The following is a 21,575-nucleotide window of genomic DNA, read 5'->3' on the forward strand; positions in this document are numbered from 1 at the left end:
TTCAATGATGTGAGGTCCTGGATCCAGGGTGGCCAACCCATGCCTGATAGTCTTCAGTTGTATGGTTTTCTATCCATGTATGCTTTTAGTGCATTGGCAGTGTGTTTGGGATCATTGTTATAAGGAACAAATTAAACTACTGCCAATCAGATGCTTTCCAGATAGTACTGCATGGTCGATGCTCAAAATGCCAACAATTTTGACAAGATCCAGAAGACCACTGGCTGACATGTAGCCCCAAACTGCATGTATTGTCCAATTCACCCAGAAATGTTCGATAACCTTGTTTCCAAATACAACCCTGCATGTCTTGTTACACATTGCCAGGTGTCACTCTTGGCTCATATACAATCCACCCAGGACTGTTTAGTTGGATGTGGTGGCTGTTTTGTTAAACGTGACATTAACAGCATCAACTGGCTTATAGATGCCGACTCATTTAATAATGGACTAATGGACAGAGTAAAAAAAGTGACCGCAAAGACTACTTAGGTGAAATCATTATTTGTTACCCCACACGTGACACAAACGTCACCTCACAGGCCTGTGTGGTAGTACAGTGCTGCCTTCTTGTCCGTTACGTAAACAAATAATTGAAGACGAAACGTGAACTTAGGAGTTTTAACGGTCCTCATGCTGTTAAGTGTTAAGTGACGTTGGATTTCTAAAAAATTAAATAAAGTGTGTATTGCTTTTCCTCATGAGTCGAGCCATTTACTCATATCACTAAGTGTCGCTAAGAGTTAAAACTCGCAAATTTCCGGTAGCTATAAACGCAGCAGCAGTGACGTCTCCTCCTCGTCCTGACCGCTGGACCTGTTTGTAAGTGTTAAGTAAGTTCTGATTGCAGAGCCAGTGCCTTAATTTCTACGACTGCATGGTATGTGATGTGTGAAGAAGGGCTGATAGCATTGGTTGTCAGCAGAGGGTTATATAGCAAGGCGAAGCTAACGGAGCAGCTAATCCCTAAATCAGCATTTTTGCTACCGTTAGCTTCAGCTAGCTGGTGCTGTGTATTCATCTGCAGCCCACGATAGCACATGACTCAGATGTTTCACTGAGAACATCCGCGTTTATGTCAGCCAGCAGAGCTGCATAAACCGACTGAGGGAAAATCAGCAGGTGAAACCGGTTCATGGCTTTTCAGTGTCTCCCTACCGGATAATATCTCCCCGGTATTGCCCAGCAGTACCCGTGATGGGACAGTGGGCTGAAGTGAAGAACATCTGCGCCACCTACTGTTGCAGCTGTAGGCAGTTAGTTTTTTTTTTTTTATTGCAATATGTATTGACCATAGTGCAAAAAATATCAAAGCCCTAAGTTGAAAGTTTGAAAATGAACTTAAAGAAGAATGTAAAGATCCGAGATAACCACGCAGATGTCTTCCTAAACTTAATGTGTATGAAACAAATGCAAAAGAGCAAGTGTTTTTAAAATTGTCCATTTATTAATTTTGTTATGAATGTATTGAATTGATTTGTTAAAGAATAATTCTTCTGTTACAAATTTAAAAAGTACTACATTGAGTGCATTAATAGTTGTTACCACATTTGAAGAAGTACATTGCCCGATCCAGTTACAGATAATTAATCTTATAATTAAATCTGTGTCTTGCCACATTTTTGGCTGCACTTCTTTGCATTGAAATCCTGAGTTTTTTTTTGTTTTGTTTTTTTTTTTTAAAGTGATCTGATGAAAGTAAATTCACCAAAAGGCACAAAGCAAAAACAGCATTTAACAGTTAATTTGCCAGACTACATTCTTCAGTTTGGGGTGTAGGTGATAACTGATGTCTTGTTTAAAAAAGGGAAAAAAAAGAAAAAAGCAGGACTTTGTCCTTTACTAGAATGATAAAACCACAGTTCATCCATGTAGAGGCATCTAACTCGGCACAAAGTCATAGTCACAGCAGCAAAGGTATTGCACAAAGCTACAGGTTATACTGGGAAAGCAGAAGTAAACTGACTTTCTTTTAATTGCCTATCTTTTTGTGCAGCATGAGCATTGCACGACAGGTCCTGAACTGCTCCAGGTTTACATGTCGATCAGCTCACGTAACCTGCAGAAAGACGTTTACTACTTCACAGGTAACAGCACTTTAAAAAGATTTGAACTGAGCCACAGAGGGTATGTGATATGTGGTTGTTAATCGGCAGGATGCACTGATTGAACCGATTTGTTAGCGATGTTTGTAGATGTATAACTGGAGAAGCTACACAGCCACAGAGCAAAGTCCTGAAACGACTTTTTCTCAAGATTCAGCTAGTTAACGATTATTGTACCAACACCCCAATTTCCTCTATGTTGGGTGACTGGAAATGATTAAGTAGTGGAAGTTGTCATACTGTTTTGTATTTTGTTGCAGCACGTAATGATGTCACGGCACACACATGCCAAAAGAATTGAAGGACTGGACAAGAATGTCTGGTGAGTAAAACATTTGTATGTCTTTATAAGAGACGGCAGGAGTTCTGTTAACAGACCACTTTTGTACCACTTTCAAATATGAAAATATGCCCTTTGTTTGCCCATTGGTGAGAAATATGTACTAATTTCTGTTGTTTCTAGTGAAGCTTTATTCCTGTGTTACTTTAGGGTGGCCTTCACGGCACTGGCAGCCGACCCATCTGTTGTTAACCTGGGCCAGGGCTTTCCAGACATTCCTCCACCTTCTTATGTCAAGGAGGCGCTAGCGAAGGCCGCATCAGTTGACAGGATGAACCAGTACACCAGAGGCTTTGTATGTCTTTGTGGATCACAATCTGCAGAGTTTCGTGTGTTAAAGCTCCCATACCATCTTAATGAATACTGCATTACTATGAGAGATTTGCAGTAAGTACGTTGCTCATGGTTTTTCTGTTCTTTCACTTATGCTCTGTGTTTATTGAAAAGGGGCATCCATCTTTGGTGAAGGCCCTCTCTCAGGTGTATGGGAAGGCCTATGGACGTCAGATTGATCCCTTAAAAGAAATTCTGGTCACGGTTGGTGGTTATGGTTCCTTATTTAGTGCCATTCAAGCTCTAGTGGAAGAAGGGGATGAGGTGAGGACTTCGCTCCCTTGCTTCATATTCACAAACGTTCATATTTACGTCCATAAATGTTCTCCCAGCGCATTCACTGTGTAATTTCCCTTCTTCCAGGTCATCATTATTGAACCTTTCTTTGATTGTTATGTGCCTATGGTTCGTATGGCCGGGGGCAAGCCTGTGTTGATACCGCTAAGACTTGTAAGTATGGCCATGTGTTTAGTTTGCATCCCCAAATACAACTTAAAACAACCTGCAAAAAATAATATAACCTATTCTGTACAACATATAATTAAACTATTAACATGAGAAAAGAGAAAATTCACTGTTAGAAAGATGTGCTGTGCTTCAACATTTCAGAAGTCTGGAAAGAAGACGATCACAAGCGCTGACTGGTTTCTGGACCCAGATGAGCTCGCAGGTAAATTCAACTCTAAGACAAAGGCCATCATCATCAACACTCCCAACAATCCCATTGGAAAGGTAAGCACACAGCTAAGTTATCTGTCACTGTGTTTGAAAAAGCCACTGAGACGATGACCGTTGCTCTGACCAGTTCGTTCCTGTCTTCTTCCTGCAGGTTTTCACCAAAGACGAGTTGCAGATGATCGCAGACCTCTGCATTAAACATGACACTCTGTGCTTCAGTGATGAGGTTTATGAGTGGCTCGTCTACAGGGGACACCAGCATGTCAAAATTGGTATGTGTATTGGTCAACAGGCATTTCTCCAGCTACAAACATGAAATGTAGTTAGGAGCGGAGTGTAATCAAGATTGTGCATCAAAATGACGTTTCTCACAAACCGCTCCTATGTGTTTTTAAATTATTAATTTTACCTTTATGACTGTGAACCAAATTGTTGAAGCACATAATTACTTTTTACTTTGTATTTGACATTTCAACATTGTTTTCTCTCTGCAGCAACTCTGCCTGGAATGTGGGATAGAACAGTTACTATTGGCAGTGCAGGAAAGACGTTTAGTGTGACTGGATGGAAGGTAAGTCATGTTAAGCCATGTTATTATTTAACAATGACTTATTTAATCATTAATCTGACCTTGTTGTGACATTTGTATCTTCTAGCTTGGTTGGTCTATTGGACCTGAGCACTTGATGAAGCATCTTCAGACAGTCATGCAGAATTCCCTGTACACCTGTCCCACACCTCTGCAGGCAAGTCCACCAAACATCTCAGTTATGCAGGCTCTTGATTGTACTTCAGTTCTAAAGTTGTTTTTCTTGTCAGGAGGCAGTGGCACAAGGTTTACTCCTAAACTATGAGGTGATGGATCAGCCTGAGTGTTATTTCACTTCACTGGCAGATGAACTTGAAGGAAAGAGGGACCGCCTGGCTGCCATTGTGGAGGAGGCTGGCATGACTCCCGTAATCCCAGAGGGAGGCTACTTCATGCTCGTGGATGTCACAGCTCTTAGTGAGTTACTGCAATTTTAAACTGACATCGCAAAACACTTAGTTATATGTGACTTGTGTTTCTTACAGTTTGGTATTGTGTTCTAACTTCAGCTGGGTCTAGTTAACAATTTTCTGTTTTCATATTTATACTGTGTGCTTTGGGGTGGCTGTAGCTCAGGAGGTAGAGCAGTTCTTCTGCTAACTGGAAGGATGGTGCTTCGATTCCTGGCTGCTCCAGTCTGTATGCCAAACGTGAATTTTAGATATAAAGAACCTCTATAGAAAAAAACATAGGAAAAAGTGTCTGTATGAATAGGTGTGGATGGGTAAATTAGGCTAGTTGTATAAAGCACATTGAGTATTCAGGCAGAGCAGAAAAGTCCATTTACCATTTCCTTTAACTCAAAAAAGAAAGTAATCTCAACTGACGGTTGCTATTGATGTAACAAAGACAGTTACATCATTAACCCTAAAAAAATCTTCCCCCAAAGGAGTTTTTTATATGCAGGAGAACCCTGGCTCAGTGAGCTTCACACAACGAATGTCATGTACACAGTTTGTTTTTTGGTGTCCCCAAGTGACCAGAAAATCTATTAATGCAAGTTTCGACGGGTGCTTGAACCCCTTGAAAATGCTTGAATTTTAATGTTGTCTTTTCAAGGTTTGAAAAGTGCTTGAACTTCAGATGTGGTGCTTAAAAGTACTTGAAACTGTATTTCATTTACCACAAAAAACTATCTGACCGAATAGTTTTCTTATCAGTTAGAGAAATAAAATGAGTCGCAAAGTCTAAAAGTAAAATTTCTCCGCCTGGGCTGCCTAGCACCTCTCCATGTCAGTCTGTTTCAATGTGTGACCCCGCCCCTCCCCCGGACAGTCGGGGATGAGTGCGCTAACATGCCTGGAGATTGCTGTTTAAATGAGTGTTTGATGGAAACGACAATGGCGGAGTTTGCGCTCTCGAGTCACACGATAGATGAGTCCTAGTAAATCATTTTTGAGAATGTGTACATAACACGTGCAAATTTTCAAAACTATTACTATTATTTTGCTAGCTATCAAACTTGCTGGAGAAATGATTGAAATGCACTGAGTGTGATGCAGTACGTCAGCGCTATTATAGCAGTTAGTTATGGCATGGTGATTTATGGAATATGCTGTGAATTTAACTAACATTACTTAGTAGTAGCAGTAATGTGAGTTTACTCAAGTAAAAGGTTTAAACATTAGTCCGCTACTGAACTAACCAACTTAAGGCTTAAGGAAATAATGTAATAAGAGGGACTGATCCATATGGGCACAAAGAATAGCCACTTTTTTTGTGCTACCGAATTTCCCTGGTGGTGCATTTTTCTATGTTTTAACAAAAGGGAACAAAGGACATTTTTAAATAACATTTTTAGTTTTCATTTTTACATGGCCTTTCTGAGGTGCTGCTAAGTTAAACATGCATGCTTTTTTTGGTAATGTGCTGGAAAAGCTTGAAAATGGACATTGAAAGTGCTTAAAAAGTGCTTGAATTTGACCCTGTAAAATGCGTATGAACCCTGCATATGTAGACCGTCATGTGGATAACTTATGAATACTAGATCGAACAGATTCCCATGCCTGTGTGACAAAACCAGCCCAAACGCCATCCCACGAATTAGCCGGTAGGCATAGTCGGTAAGGCCAGACAGGTACAGTGGTTGGAGAGTATTACAACACGTTGTGTGTGTACTTGATCATCTGCAGTCAGTTAAGTGAGATTTGAGTATAAATATATTATTCATTAAATGTAATTTTCATAAGAAATGGGCTGGAAAAATCCCCAAGCTGCAGCAACACCTCAAAAATAACCCAGTAAGGATCTGCTGACCTGACGACTGGTCAGTGAGACTGTTACTTACCCTTAAAATGTATATTCCCCCTCTGTGTTCATTATAGATCAGGACCTTTCACATATGGATGAGGATGAAGCCTATGACTACAAGTTTGTGAAGTGGATGATTAAAGAAAAGGTAAATATTTCTTCATTCTACTATATTGGAAGCAACACGTTTTTAAAATGCTTTTTAAAAAAAATGGAAATATATATTTTACACAGAAACTAGCAGCCATTCCAGTTACTGCATTTGTTGGAGAAGAGTCTACGAAAGACTTTGAGAAATATATTCGCCTTTGCTTCATTAAGGTAAACACACAAAGTGTCAATAAACACAGTACCTCTGAAATTATCCAGTGAAGATGAATCTTGGCTGAGGTGCAGTTTTTATTTTTCCTCTGTTTCTCTTAACAGCAAGATAGTACTCTCGACGCAGCGCGGAGCATCTTGAAGAGCTGGACGAAGGTTTAACGGGAGGTGCTTCGGAAGACTTAAACTCTACACTAACTGGAAATTAGTCAAATGTATTAGAAGAGTTGAATATAGAGTACATATTTTGAACTGTACAGTGTGTTAGGAGAAAGGAAACCCAAATATTGAATAGATGAAAAAACCCTAGTCAGTCATTCTGTTTTTGGCTGTTATTTGTAGAGGGTTAAATCATGAAACACAACAGAACAGGAAGAAAGAATCTGCTGTAACTGTGCCTTTTCTGTGTCCTCTCTTTCCACTAAAACTATGGGACTGGTTTGTTAAAACTTTATTGTGATCAAATGTTTTGTAAAATTTTAGTGCTAATCATTGGATTAACAGCAATCTGCTAGTAGCAAACATCCATAAAGGTTTAAGACGCCTTTTAAAAAGTACAGTTATTAAATGTATTGACAAGGATGCTGAAGATGTAGCTCCCAGGCAGGAGGAAATGGGAACGATATCAAAGGAAGGAGATACAGGAATATAGTGAATGAGGACATGCAGAGGGGTTGATTTATTAGAAGTGGATGTTAGGGATGGAGTGAGCTGAAGGCCGATGATGCACTGTGGCGATCCCTAAAGGGAGCAGCCCAAAGAAGCGTGAGAATTAAATGTATTGACAAAATTTGGTGTTATTTTGTTTTCTGTTTCTCTGCTTAAATCCTTTGATTTGTTCTCATTGGTGCAGTTCGTTTTGCAGCGCAGGCATGCTCACTGTGAAAAAGAACACATTAAGACATTACTAAAAATAATAATAATAAAATACAGTTAAAAGCTTTATGGAATACATAGAATCCAGTTAACTAAAGTACAGTAAAACCACTCAGAGGGAAAACCAGTTAAATCTTTTGAACCTGTACCAATGTCAGTTTTAATGATCCAGGAACAACACCAACACAGGGATATCGTTCTTACCTTTTACTCCTAGTTTTGGATGTGAGATAACATTTGAGTATAGAGGACTGTTTTCAACTGTTGGATTAGAAATTATTTTTGTAATGTATGGGAACAAGTGAATCTCACTGAATCTCTAAATAATCCTGGCCAAAAACAAAAGGTCTCATACAGCATTGTGATACCACTTACCTTTGGCATCACAACCATTCAGGTGAGTTCATAACTATCTAGGAGCCAGAAAGAAAAAAGTCCAATTAGGACTCCCTCTTAGTGAAGTTGTCTTATAAGATTTTTTTGCAGTCATTTTGTTCTCATTTCAGCGTAATGGACTGAGATTTAACGTTGTAAAAACTGACAGAAATGAGATTGCATGTCAAACTGCTATTCATGCCACGTGACTGTAATCGTGTTGCTAGCCGTGTAGCTGTGTTACGTGGCTGCTAAGCTACAACTTCGGCCCTCAATTGACAAAAGTTCAGTGTCAGCTTGAATACTTATAAAAATGTGACGTCCTGTGTCGTTTTAAAGCTGTTAATGCAGAGGCCGTGTACTCTAACTTATATAAAATGCTTAAAGATTTTTCCGGGATCCCCATGAATGCAACATTTATTGCCATGCTCCTCAGCACCAAAACGAATTGCACTCAAATGTATTGGGGGAAAACACCTGCTCAGCCACCACCTTTATCCTACTCTACAATCCGCTTTCAACATTTTTACTCACCCCTCTTTTCTTTCTCTACTTATTTCTCAACAACCAGTCCTTTTTCATCTCTGCTTCCTGCCTTTATTACATCCTCTTAGCTAGCACCAACAACAATCCCATTCCCTCATATTCTAGCTCTTCTACATTTTTTTTTGTCTACCCTCTTTGGCTCTAGTGTCACCTTCTGCTATGACATGGAACTACATCAACTTGACAACAAATACTTCCTGATCATTGCAACCCCAACAGGTTCACTTTTTTCCTTTCATTTATAACTGCTTTTAATTCCATTTTTCATTCACTTTAGCAGTTGAAATTACAAGTTACAGTGCGCTGGACCTGGATGTGAACTAGCAGGCTGCTTCACAAAAAGGATACCCCTGTAAGCGGGCAATACAGTTTTATACCACAACAAAAACAAGTATTCTTATGACTCTCTTCTTCTGGGTAGCGACGTGGAAGTCCTGCCATTTCCCCCTGGGGATCTTCTGCTCCACTCCATCCACGTGTAAGCTTGTCTGAATCTGTTCCTTTCCTGGAAAAAGAAAAACACCCCCCTAGCCTAACCTGGATTATTAATATTATCTAGCAATTCTTAGCCTGTTATTTTCTGCTTTTTATCTAAGTCTGGGAAATTCTGTTCAGATTCCCTTGACTCAGAAAAAATATCTAACTCTAACTCCACATATGATATGTAAGCATGTTTGATGTATGTAAGTTTCCAGTGGTTTCATTTATACTGACACCTCTATTTTATGTATTTAAGTTTCACCAGTTGTTACTTTAGTACCCTTGCTGTGTATGATGCACTGTATGATGTTTGGTGACTCATAATGTGTAACAGTAATCTTCTGCACATGCATTGGGCTTGAGCTTCCTTATGCAGGTAATCTGGAGATGCCATTATAGCACACGTTTTTGAACAGGCTACCCATATACTGAAATGCTACAGGGTTTGAGTCCGTACCAGATCACTCCCCCCTGCTTTCTCCCTCCTGCCCTGTCTACTCTCTACTGTCCCTGTCCATAGCTATAAACGTACAGTTAAACAAAAAGGGGAAACTAATTATTAGAATTACTATTCAGATATTTTAACTTCTCAAAGGTGTAGTAATCATGACTTTCATGAAACAATTCCACGAAAAGATATATGCATGTGTAAAGATAATCATGTTAGTGATACAGCAAGAAATGTCACAGCTTAATTGTTTAAATAATAAAATGAGTGCTGTACATACATTGTTGATACAGCAAAAGTAGTTAAAAAATGTGAAATATCTAAAGGCTGCTTGCGACATGGAAACTGTTACCAAAAATGCAATTCCTAGATAATGATGTAGTAATTTTGTGTTAAAAGTAGTGGATAAATAGTTAAATAGATATCTATAGTAATTAGAGTAGTTAAGAAAATAATCAAGCTCAAAAATAAATTTTATATAATTAATAGTTAAATGATATGAATTTGATCATAGTTTAATCTGTATGTTTATATATTTATAACATTACAAGGAAATGAAGCACTGCTGTGAACCACTTGGGGGAGACAAAGTACATCAGACTGAAAGAAAAATCCACTTTTAATGTCATATTTAGTGTTTTGGATTCCCCTGTAACATGAGTGATGCAAGGGGAAAATGGCTCAGTTAGAGAAATAAACCTGTCTTTGATTTTAAATTGATTGTTTTTAAAAACGGTTTCTGCTTTTACAGGATGGAAATAACAGAGAGTTCAAAATGATTCATGATCTTTGAAGAGTGTTGGTATTTTTACTTATATACTCTGGGATTTCCTGCTATAGTGTGAGGTTTTTGAGTGGGAGATGTTGCATGTAAGCATGATTGGTCTGCATATAGTCATACTAATGAGTCTTTTTTTAAGTGTCTTACTTAACAGAATGTTATAAAACTGGTCATTTATTTAACTAAAAGTATTTTGTATTTGTTGTTGAGTAAATGAAACCCTACTTCAAAAGTGTTTTTAATCACAGTTCTGGGCTTTTTTCTTTGGTAGAATGTGAGCTGTTCTGTAGCGAACAGGCAAAACCTTGAATGTTATAATGTGAACCATCTTGTAAGAAGTCAAAATGCAAGTAAATTACTGAGTTTACCTAAATTATTGAATCTAACTGTCTAATAATCACACGACAGTGAATTTCATCATTGTGGATACTAAACATTTGACATTGTGCTCCAAATATTAGCTGCATAACCAATACACCCGGTGAGGAGGCTGCGGTGTCTTTCCTTTAAATATTTGGAGTAGCATGATGGTACCTGGACAAATGATGGCATTCCATGCTTAAAACATGTCTCTGTGTGCTCTGCAAATTGTGCACCATAAATACTGAACTTAAAGCCATTTCCAGCTGTCGTAGCCAACAGGGCTGTGCCTGCATTTAATGTGGTGGAGGAATCATTATCTGATGAAATGCTTTTAATTGTAGCCTCAGAGTTAATAGTTAACGTTCCAAGCTACTTGGCATGAAATTGTGCTGTTGGTAGGGATGAAGGTGCTCTGTTCTGCTAGGCAAACAAGAGGGCCGTGATGAGCCTCCCCCCCCCCCCCCTTCGACCTCTAGATTAACATCAACACACCGTGACTGTGTGAACCTTTCAGTGTATGTAGCTGATGATGTTATGGAAACTAGCAGCCAGTTTTTTTACATAATCACACACAAAAAAATTACACCTGCCTCTTGAACAAAAGATCCCTTCCCTGTGCTTATACCCTCCTGTCACTGAGGCCTGACTCAGTGTCCACAGCCTCATGGTCATAAAATGTCAGCAGTAATTTGATCCCTGGGTCTGTGCTGCTTTACCCATGAACAAATCATGAGGTTGTCCCTAATAACCTGCTGTGATTTGACTACAGTGAATAAAAACTAAAAGGATTTAATGTGTTTGAAACTTTGCAACAGATGGCACATGTTTATCAGTAATATTAATTACTTAGACCACATGACTTTTCAAGTGATTTCGGGACAGTTTTTGCTAAAGTAAAGCAGGCACTACCAGCATGTAGATCATTTACTGTACAATGTGTATGTGTTGATCTATTAAATTCAGTTCTGTGTTTAGTTTGCTATTTAGCAAGACTTTGAAGATTTTTCACACCAAGAACAGTATTTTTTGTATGTTTGTGTTACCTAAGACAAACCTAAGGCGATCCTTAGGTTCCTCTGTCACTCATTCACAGAAACTAGAACAAATGTACATAAGCATCGTAACACCAGTGTGTGAGGTGTAGTAAGATCAGTGCAAATAAATTAGATGGGTAACATCAATATTCATTATTTATTTATTTTTAAATCTTGAGCCTGTGGTTAGTTGTTTTGCCAAAAACCACTGCTCCACCAAATTTATATTCTTGAATGAATTTATTAGTTATATTTTAACCAGGAATATCATCCGGTCTATAATAAAAATAAATATGAAATGGCCAGAAATAACATGAATGCATAGGCTTCTATTAAGTCAGGTAGCACAAACTCATTACCTTAACTGTATGTGCAACACTTAAGTGCATCAGTATTCACAAAAGCAGGAGAAACACTGTACTGAAGTTATATGAACATTGGCACTAATCTCAAAATAAATCTGGTTGTTAAAAATAGTAACCATACAACTCTATCAGATCCCTTATCATGGCAAAGTCTACAGCTTTGTGTAGACCGTCACCCCCTTGGTATACTATGAAGGTACAGAAAGAGGACTTTAATGTAAATATGTTTTATTTTTTAAAAAGAGAAAGTTGAACGTGTTTTAAAATTCTTTCAAGACTTTACAATTTTAAATAGACAGGAATATCTAATCTTACAAGGCACACCTTTTGAACTTTTATGTGATTCCTGTATGATAAGATGCACTTTAATGAATAAATCAAATGATGAGCCTTTTGCACATTTCTTATAAGCTTCTGTAGGATGAAGTCCTTCCAGATCAGTTCAAATATCAGATTATTCTTTTGAAAGGACTTTTGATTAGCATTTAAAATAACCATGAAACATTTTTTTTTTTTTAAAGAAACTAAAGAAAGCCACTGGGAATTAAAATTGCTTACTATTATTCTCTCATATCTCCTTATTACTACCATATACTCTTTATTTGAGACTGGCTACCCTATCACCAAGAGCTCAATGTCTTTAGATGTGAGTAGTAGGCACAAGTCACATGAGGTCATGTTGTTTTTGTTCCATTTACTTCACCTTAAACTTCTGTTGGTTTCATACTGTGTGCCATATCAAGGAGAATTTTCAGTGCATAAGTATATGCAGTTATATCAATGTATTAAGCTTCACAGTGGTAATGCACTGTGAGAACTGGTGCTGGGAACGCAACAACTGCAGTTGAAAAACTGAATAGATTTATAATGCAGCCTGCTGTTGTCAGATATACTTAATGTGCAGTCACTAGATCCCTGTGGATTAGATGTCTGCTGGTATAATAACATCATAATTTATGTTAATTATGATTATTGTGTCAATAATCTAATGTCACAATCCCGTTATGGCGTAGGATTTGGGTTATTGCTGCCCTTAAAATGAGACCAGATGTTTGTGGTTCTCTGTGCTACCCCTAGGTGGCCATGTTGCTCATGTTCTGTAGTTTAAAGTTGCATTGCAATGATGAGGTCTGATTTAGCTGGCGCAGACGATGGTCTTGAGATAGGGGCTTGCATTTAAAGTGTATGGCAAACATTTCATATGGATCAAATTAAGGGTCAAATTGTAAGTGCAGAGCAGAGATACTCTGGGTTTGAGTCTTTGGTTACAGGCTTTGGGTAAATCTCCAAAAATGCTGGATCCTACATATCCCATAATGCAACTCATAGGCATCTTTTTAGGTCCATTCCTCCCAGCCAATTCATATCCTCCATCTCTACTTTGTGATACGTAAGTTGTTGTTGTTGTTTTTTTTTTTAAGTTATTATAAATGCCGAGCCAAGGTAATCATACTGCCATCAATACAGCATCATGAAGACACACAAAAAAGGTTCTTTTCACAAGCAGAAATGTGTGAATTTGAGGGAGTGTCCCTTTAATAATTCTTGCTGCAACAGTAGTTTGCCGAGTTCCAGCGAACAAAAGCTTTTATTTAGAGCAGCGTGCAGAAGTAATTTTCTACATAAATCCATCTCGCAGTAGAATTAAGCTTCCGACTGAAAGAAAAAAATGGCTCAAGAGATCACAGATGGATCAAAATAAAGCACCCATCATCCAAACAACAGTCATCAAAACATTTATATTGGACTAATTCTGCAGAATTTTCCCAGCATATGTCATATAGCCATTATGGCTGTGACATAAATATCTGTGAGAATTTAAAGGGTGTACCACTGCACCCTCCAAATGATGTCCGCTCTCACACAGGCCATATGGCAGTGTGTGCCCGGCTCTTAATGCCAGCCCCTGCTCTCTGCACACGGGCTAACAGCTTGGTGGACACATAATTAATTTGCTTAGGCGTCTGCCATTTATTTTCCAACCTAGATTTTGTTAATTGGACAGAGGAGGTTAAAATCAAATGAATGTTTCTGGGTATGTTAAGGCTACTAATTGCATGGAATTTACAAGATAACGCTTGCTTGTGGGAATACAGAGCCAGAGGGGTGAGGGTGGTGGTGGGGTGGCGGTATTGAGGAGGAATGCGGTGGAAACGTCATATGTTTTTACTAATGTGCTGAGCAGGGCTCCGACGGAAGTCCGCAGAGGACAAGAGATCAAAATTTGAATTATAATTTGGAAAACTGATGAAAGAAACTTAAGACAGGCATGGCCTACATGGGTTATATTATTGTAATGTGTATTTTTTTGTTGTTGCCCTGTGTTGTTTAAGCCTAACAGGACCTGACATAGCCTCCTCCCGCCTTTTTGTGTGTTGCGTCATTTTGCTCATGCTGCTTTATTTTAATTCACTAAGCAATAACTGTCTGTGCAAGCAAAGTTGAATCAGACTTGGAATATGAATTTAATCAAGTTAATTGACTAGTAAATGCAAATGTTATTAGGAGGCGAATGTGCAGCATAAATCTCGGCGACGCCTGTTTTTTGTATTTTGTAAACATCAAAAGATGATGATGAAAGTTGTTATCTAAATGATCAGAGAGATAGAAAATGTGTATAAAGAGAAACCGTTAATTAGAAATCTTGAATATAAAATAGGTCTCTCATTGTGTTATGCTCTCATTCAATACAGTTCCTCCATACTGAATAATTAATACTGGCAGTATACTCGGATAGCAAATAATTAGCTGAGAAAGATTAGAAACATTTAGGAATGTCTCATTAAATGATATCAGGCGCAATGTAGCAGCTGCTTTTTCATTTACTGCAACTTTTTAAAGTCAACATATCTTCTGTCTCAAAAGACGGGGTTTTTGAGGGCGGGTGTGGGCGCTGAATTGTGAGTTTTTAAGTGCTGAGGCATGGAGACTGTGCCGTACGGGTTAATGACGATACAAAAGCTTGAATTCATTCAGACTTTGGGGGATGATCCAGTTAGTCAGTGCCTGCAGCAGCTGTGTGGAAGGGGTGTTCGTATGGTGCCCCTGGAGCCGAGCGAAACAGGGCACGTTGTCCACGGCGGCAGTCCCTGCTGTTGTTAATCACCCAGCTACCCCCCCATCCCCCCTCCTCTGATTCTTTCTCCCTCTCTTTCTCCTGCACTGATTTTCAAGCGCAGATTAATCAGAGCATGGGAGCCTTGATGAAATTTTGCTGTTATTGTTCCCAATTTTAGCAACATCTTTTATTGTCTTCATCATTCATTTACAGAGGAAAGGGGGGGTGCTGTGTCAATTATGCAAATGATGTTGCACACTTTTGCAGATTGCTTCATTCGGTTGCCGTTGTTTGTTAGATTTTAATTATTAAATATTATTATGCTCATGTTTCCTTCAATTTTCTGAAGCTTTGTTTCAGTTTGATCCCTCCTCCAGCTGCTCATCCCTCCGCTCTGAGCCAGAATCAAAGGAGCCTGGCACGCCAAAGCCAAACAAACTCTCTTCCATTTAATGATTTTGAAGTTAGTACCTCGCTGTCATCTGTGGGCTCAAAAGTATGATTGGAAAAAGGCAGACCACATCCAGTTTAATGACCAGGAATTGAATTCAAGTTTATTCAGAATTGACATTCAATTATGTAGCACCTAATGATATTTTAATCTCTTTTCTTTAATTCCCAGGAATTGGCTTTTCAAAGGCTTTGTCTGGCAGCAACACAGACGGCCTGAATAAAGAATACAGATTGGTATTAGATCCCAATGATGATAGGGAAATGAAAGCTTTTATAGTTCACACACTCGGAGAAAAGGAAGTGTCCCCTTATTAGACATTTCAACCTGCTTTTCTCGAAGGCATCACCGCCATCTTTCCTCTGTAGTGATAAGGTGGAAATTTAAATATTGCAATAGATTCAAGAAAGCATTAATCAATTTCTGCTTGGTCTCATTTGAGACTACATGATTATTTTAGATGGTAGATGGGCTGATTGTGATTCAATCAGACTGATTGATCCCTACAAGTTCTATCATTTGTCATATTAAGTCATAGCTTAAAATATATTTTGGTATTTTCCACAGCAGAATTTGGTCAAAAAATAAAGACATATTTTGTAGAAACTGATGGATACAAGACTAAGGGTCTGCATGGATAGTTTGGTCTGACCAACTGACCATGTGACTGAGTGACCAACACCTCTGCCTTCTACAGTGTAAGGAATTAGATGGTTGATACACAGATATCTGTCTAATGCAGCCTGAAAAGTTTCGCCTTAGTTGTTAGTAGACTGTGAGAGAGGTAAGGCACTTGCAGAGTTCTGAGTGGAAATCGATCAGAAAGATCAGTAACTCGAGGTCATCCCGCCTCTGCTCCCAAAAAACAATCAGTAGCTGAACCAGGAAATGGATTGCATTAGTTAATGTTACCAGACAAGCATTCACAGGTGGAGATACTCATTCTGTTTCCCAAAAGCAAACATGCTTCTCCACATGTTGACCTGTCTTTGGACGAGATGCTGAACCCCAGACAAAGATGCAATCCTGTTTGTTTCCAGATGGATTTTATTAGCAAGTTTGGATTATCCCAAAACATCTCAGGTCAGCTTGTTGTGGTTACTCACAAGGGTGCATTTGTTGTGGTCTTTGAGAGCTAAGGGTAAACCATCTTGCAAAAATAGTCACCTGGCATCTTTCACGCTCAGTTTTAGTTAGTACAAAGTTGTTCTTACATTTCATTCAGTTGCATTAGAAAGGTTTAAAAATTTTAGTCTGCCTTCAGATGGGGCCCTTGCTCTTATTTTGAAACTTCAGTCGCTAACTAGGTAGCCTTGGGCAGCACGGCAGTTAGCGCTGCTGCCTCACTATAAGACGTTCTCTTCCCCAAAATTTCTAATTTCATTTTGAATAATTAGAATACATGCATCAGTAAATTAAGTAGGTTTGTATGTTATCCAAGTTGCCAGACAGTCCACATACTAAACAGAATTTCACTGCATTTGTCAGCGCAACCTGGAAACACACAACCGGATTAAAGTCTGTGCAGTTAATCTGTGAGCAGACAGATCAGTTGGATACCGAATAAATGAGCTATTATAGGGATTTACTTGGAAAAACAAAAAGGCACATACTCCCTTATGTAAGCACAACACTCCTCAGCTTATTACATCTTTGTATGACCTTTTTAAATAGTATTATAGTGCAAGATGGTGCAAACATGGTTAACCACAACAGTGGATCACAAAGATACATTTGCTAACTTATGGGTTGTAGTGATTGTAAAAAAAAACAAACAAATTGGGTGCACAGGGTGACTGGGTGGGGGGTCAGCCTAGTCCTGGCAGGCTGGTAGAATTATACACTGATGAAAGTGTGGCTTTCCTGGCAGCCCTTGATGCCATTCAGCCGCTTTCCCTGAAAAGATCTTTTTCACAAAAAAACTAAACAAAACTTCTATTCTTCCTTCTTGTTTAGTAATGTGAGAACTACATCTCATATGAAGAACATTGCATTGGCCGATTTACTAAATGAAGATATTTTAGCTCCGTAACATGTTTCCTGCAGCTTGAATGTACTGCTAAATAACTTGTGTGCATGTTGCAGCTAAGTTAGAGAATAGCAGTGAAAATTACACTTTTATTCTCCACTAAAACTAAAAAATCATTTCATTTTCAACAAATCTGGACCTACAATTTACTGTTTGGGTTCTGACTCTGGCTGAGAAGTCCTGAAGAATTTTTGCAGTTTGTGTAATCCGCATGCCTTTTCTCACCGCAGGTTACTGGTAGAATTATATACCAGCTGCACCTTTGACTGCACCGACTTAAAGGGCAAGGACGGGATTATGAGTGCGCCCCATGAACAGTGTTATGAAGGAGATCGGCTGGTTCACGGGGGGGTTGGAGGCTGGGTCTGGAAAAACATAAACCGAGGAGCACTTTCTCGCTGATTACTCATTGATGTTTTCCTGCCTTGTGGGATGCTTCTATTTCTGACAGTTGCTCCAGCAGTGGGTGTGTTCAGCAGCATGTCCGGCGCCACTCATCATGTTGGCCGTGGCTGTGGCTGGGAGGAACAGCTGTCTGTGTTAACGAGGCCATAGCCACGCAGACCAGTGAGGCGGTGGTGCTCGAGCACACCAGAGCACCACTTGGGCTTCAGAAGGCCCCGGGATACGTAAACAACGACTTAATGAGAATGCGTGCCATTACTGTAATTAACACAGCTCACATCAAGCACTGTCAGCTTTCAAGAGTTTCAGGAAGGTCTTGCATTACATTAAAACGGCTGGCATGCAATGACTAGAGGCCCTTACTGCAACGTTCACAACCCATCCTGTACAGGATATAAACACTCGGTAAAACAGTACATAAAAAGATTATGGTCCACCGTCTGTGATTTAAAGTCTTTTTTATGAACTATAATAACTTGTAATTCCATATTTATATTTTGTTTCTCCTTCTGAAAGAAATGCGAGTTTTTTTCATTATTTCGGTACCCCCCCCCCCCCCCCCCTTTTTTTTTTAAACTCATCAAATGAAGAAAGATGAATGAATGTTAATATGCTGATCCTTTCATCCACCATAAAGACATATTTCACAGGTTGTAGTTTGCATCATCAGAACAACACAAAGTGTCAGTGGACCAGTATCACCAGTGACAGCCCTAATTCCACTCTGCTTTTGCTGCACGTCACCTCTGTATTGCTTAGCCTCTTTCTCAGCTTAATAACCCTGTCTTGACTGAGGGCCAGACTTCTTGATGTTACCTCAGATAGCTGTTGTCTGGGTTTATTTGGGTGGTGGTTGGTACAGTTTAGTGTTGCTTCTAAGACACATTAGTTAACTTAAAGGTTGTAACTTTAGTCTAAAAAATAAATAAAGATCCCAATAGGCCTGATTTCCCTCTTTTGCATTAATCTTCATGTATATTGCCTTTCAGTTTCACACGCTGCAAGACGTGACAGGTTTACTTCAGGTGACATTAATTTCGTTATTCATTTCAATAATAATTAATGTTCAAGAAACCCACTGAGTGCCATTTTTTCTTTTTTTTTTCAAAGTGTGTGATGAATTGTGATTTCAAATATTAATTAAAATTGCTGTTATTTTGATTTTTGCCATGAGCAGGGCTCAAATACAACTAACTGTATCTAAATGGGTCTACATACTACAGTACCCATAAGCTGGGTGCTGTTGCTATGGAGAAGAAACCAGTTGGAGGCATGAGTTGTAACAGTAGTGATGTCAAAAGGTTTTGTCACTGCAGCTAGCAACACTGTAGCAGCTGAATTTATTTAACCTGATAGGATTAAAAATTTTTGGATACTCAAACTTTTGCATTTGTCATTTTTTAACAAACACTCAGATATTTTAACATCGCTACATAGGTTTCCCAAATGCATAAATACTTCAGATGTTTCTTCACAAACATGTTCATTATGTTTTTGGAGAGTCAGATACAGATGCTGCTTTTGAGCCATCGATTATGATGACCTCTGTCTCACTTATTTATGCAAACCCTCGGTTTATCGGGGATGACAAATATAAAACAATCACAATAATGATGGCGGTTTGATGTGGAAATTAAAAACATACAGTATCTGTTTGTACGGTCTAATCGTCAGCGACTGTCTGTGTGCAGTCATTTGAACTAACTCTGGATGCGGCACAGTTGCTCGAAATGGTTTTTGCAGGGAAGCGGCATTATTAACAGTTAATCACAGAGTGAAGTTGTCAGCGGGGGTGGCTGCAGTTTTCATAATGGCCTAATTTCTAGCAATCGCAGACTAATTATCTGCATTTGCAATTGTTGTGATTTTCCTTTGTGACTATGCGGCAACTTTTAATGTAGATTTTATAGTCCAGGGATGAGTTGTTGGATTACGTCTCAGGAAAGCTCCATAGGGCATAACTGCCCCATAAAGCTGTGACATAATTGCAGGATAATTAAGAAAGTAAATTCTTAATAGGTGCCTGTTTCATAACGTGTTATAATCCGCTTTGTATCATCAGGAATTTTGTAGTAGGATGAATATAACTAAACATATAGTGTTTTTAATAAAAGATTCAGATAAGTTGACTAAAAAACAATAAAAATCCACATTAAAACAGCAACATACAGTAGTTGGTGCATGTTTTCTATATCTGAACAGACTTGCAGGAGCTCATTAGTGTGTTTCTTAATATATTCAACATTATGGGCCCTGTTACCTTGCGAATGCATAATTTAAATGTGGTATTAAATTATATTGGTCTGACTGTTTTGAATTACTTTCTGGTTTTAATTTCAGTTTTGTTGTGCTCTAATTAATCTGATTAAACTCTGTCAGTGGGTGTATGTTAATAGTTATGTCACAGGCTTGTGTATGCTAATAAGTTTTATGTGTCCACTAGTTTTCCTGAGGTTCACAGTATAATGGTGATCTAATGACAGTTTGTAATACTTTTCTGTGGGTAAACAAATCAACTGTCAGCTCTTTTTAAAGTACACTTCCATGATAAACTGTGCCTGTCTGACGGTGCAAGACAAGGGCAGAGAGGGTAAAGAGAAAGGAGAGGCAGGAGTAAATTATATCATAAATGAAAAGTGAGCAGCAATTACAGTAATTTGAAGTCAAAAGCAGGAAGCTTATTGTATTTAGAGGCAGGGAGGAATCATCTTTATGAATCTCTATAATGGTTTCAGGTTACTGTATAGACAGAAGGTTGTTGGGGTCAACAGTTTTGACGGTGTTCCCCTGAAGGCCCTATTTTCTGTCAGAAAAGCGGATTATGTTGTGGAGGGTTTATACATTAACTGAATGAACTGTGACAGCCAGCAAATGTGTCTAAATCTGTGGTTATTTGTAGAGACTCTGAAGAATCCCTCTCCTTGTTTCACGTGACTTTTTCCATTTAAAGAATCTCAGAAACACTTATCAGACTCAAAACATGTACCTCAGATTAGAAATGCAGCAAATCAGGTGTCATGACTTGTCTTTTATCCTGTCTGCCTCAGCTCACCCCAGCTAGTTGTGGCAGGTGGCTGCTCCTCCATGACACTGGTTCTGCTGGTGGTTTCTTCCTGTGAAAAGGCAGTTTTTCCTTCCCTCTGTCACTAAGTGATTGGACGTCTAAGTGTTGGGGTTTTCTCTGTATTGTAGGGTCTGCGAATGCTGTTGTCATTTGGTGATCTATAAATAAAATTGAATTGAACTATTTTTTACTGCAGATACTTTCCCTTCTTTACTGGACTCTCTGAAATAGCCACTGACAAAGCATTTATTTTTCGTCAGCTTGATGAAGGTTATTGCTTGCCGGCTTTGAATTTGCATGATACAGTTGTCACAGACACACTATCCGAGAGACTTTAAAAGAGAAATAGAAATGTCGTATGTAAAGTGTTTAGCCATCCATTATAACACGATTTAATTACTGAAATGGTTGTGTTTACGTATGTGTTCATACTCCTACACATATTTCCAAGGTTGAGAATGAAACTTTCAACTTAATTTAATGAATTTTGAACCTAATTATAAAAAGTCTGTAAAACTGTAAAGAATTTGAAGGTGTGACTAAATGGTTAAGACAGTATAATACATTTTTTTGAAATTAGTTTTCATCAGTTAGATCTGATTCACAAGAAAAAGGTGCACAAATATCTTAAATGTATTTGTATTAATACTTATTTTATTTATTACATGCTTCATAAAAATGTAC

The 21,575-nt window shown here is 38.6% G+C and overlaps 1 protein-coding gene across 5 annotated transcripts; it reads left to right on the plus strand.

Annotated features, from left to right (window-relative positions):
• Positions 1-623: 623 nt before the first annotated feature.
• On the plus strand, positions 624-10,369 carry LOC146361705 (kynurenine--oxoglutarate transaminase 3-like). 5 transcript variants are annotated; one of them, XM_084922136.1, is made up of 14 exons: positions 624-822; positions 1,997-2,087; positions 2,366-2,427; positions 2,596-2,740; positions 2,893-3,042; positions 3,142-3,228; positions 3,388-3,510; positions 3,608-3,728; positions 3,951-4,027; positions 4,113-4,202; positions 4,276-4,462; positions 6,370-6,443; positions 6,530-6,616; positions 6,722-10,369. In XM_084922136.1, the coding sequence occupies exons 2-14, from the start codon at positions 1,998-2,000 to the stop codon at positions 6,776-6,778; spliced, it is 1,350 nt and encodes a 449-aa protein (XP_084778262.1). In that variant the 5' UTR covers positions 624-822; position 1,997; the 3' UTR covers positions 6,779-10,369. The 5 variants fall into 5 exon arrangements, with proteins under 5 accessions (XP_084778262.1, XP_084778261.1, XP_084778264.1 ...); XM_084922135.1 differs by having other exon boundaries at positions 627-833; XM_084922137.1 differs by lacking the exon at positions 624-822 and adding an exon at positions 862-880.
• Positions 10,370-21,575: the final 11,206 nt, after the last annotated feature.

The sequence above is a fragment of the Perissodus microlepis genome, chromosome 23, assembly GCF_051167445.1.
Source record: "Perissodus microlepis isolate ML-2025 ecotype Zambia chromosome 23, ASM5116744v1, whole genome shotgun sequence".
Classification (NCBI taxonomy): Eukaryota; Metazoa; Chordata; class Actinopteri; order Cichliformes; family Cichlidae; genus Perissodus; species Perissodus microlepis.

Bases quoted from the DNA above. Each gene is read 5' to 3' on its own strand.
- LOC146361705 (XM_084922136.1), top strand. From the start codon at position 1,998: ATGAGCATTGCACGACAGGTCCTGAACTGCTCCAGGTTTACATGTCGA. The intron at 2,741-2,892 runs GTATGTCTTTGT...TTTATTGAAAAG, and splicing joins ACCAGTACACCAGAGGCTTT to GGGCATCCATCTTTGGTGAA. The intron at 3,043-3,141 runs GTGAGGACTTCG...CCCTTCTTCCAG, and splicing joins TAGTGGAAGAAGGGGATGAG to GTCATCATTATTGAACCTTT.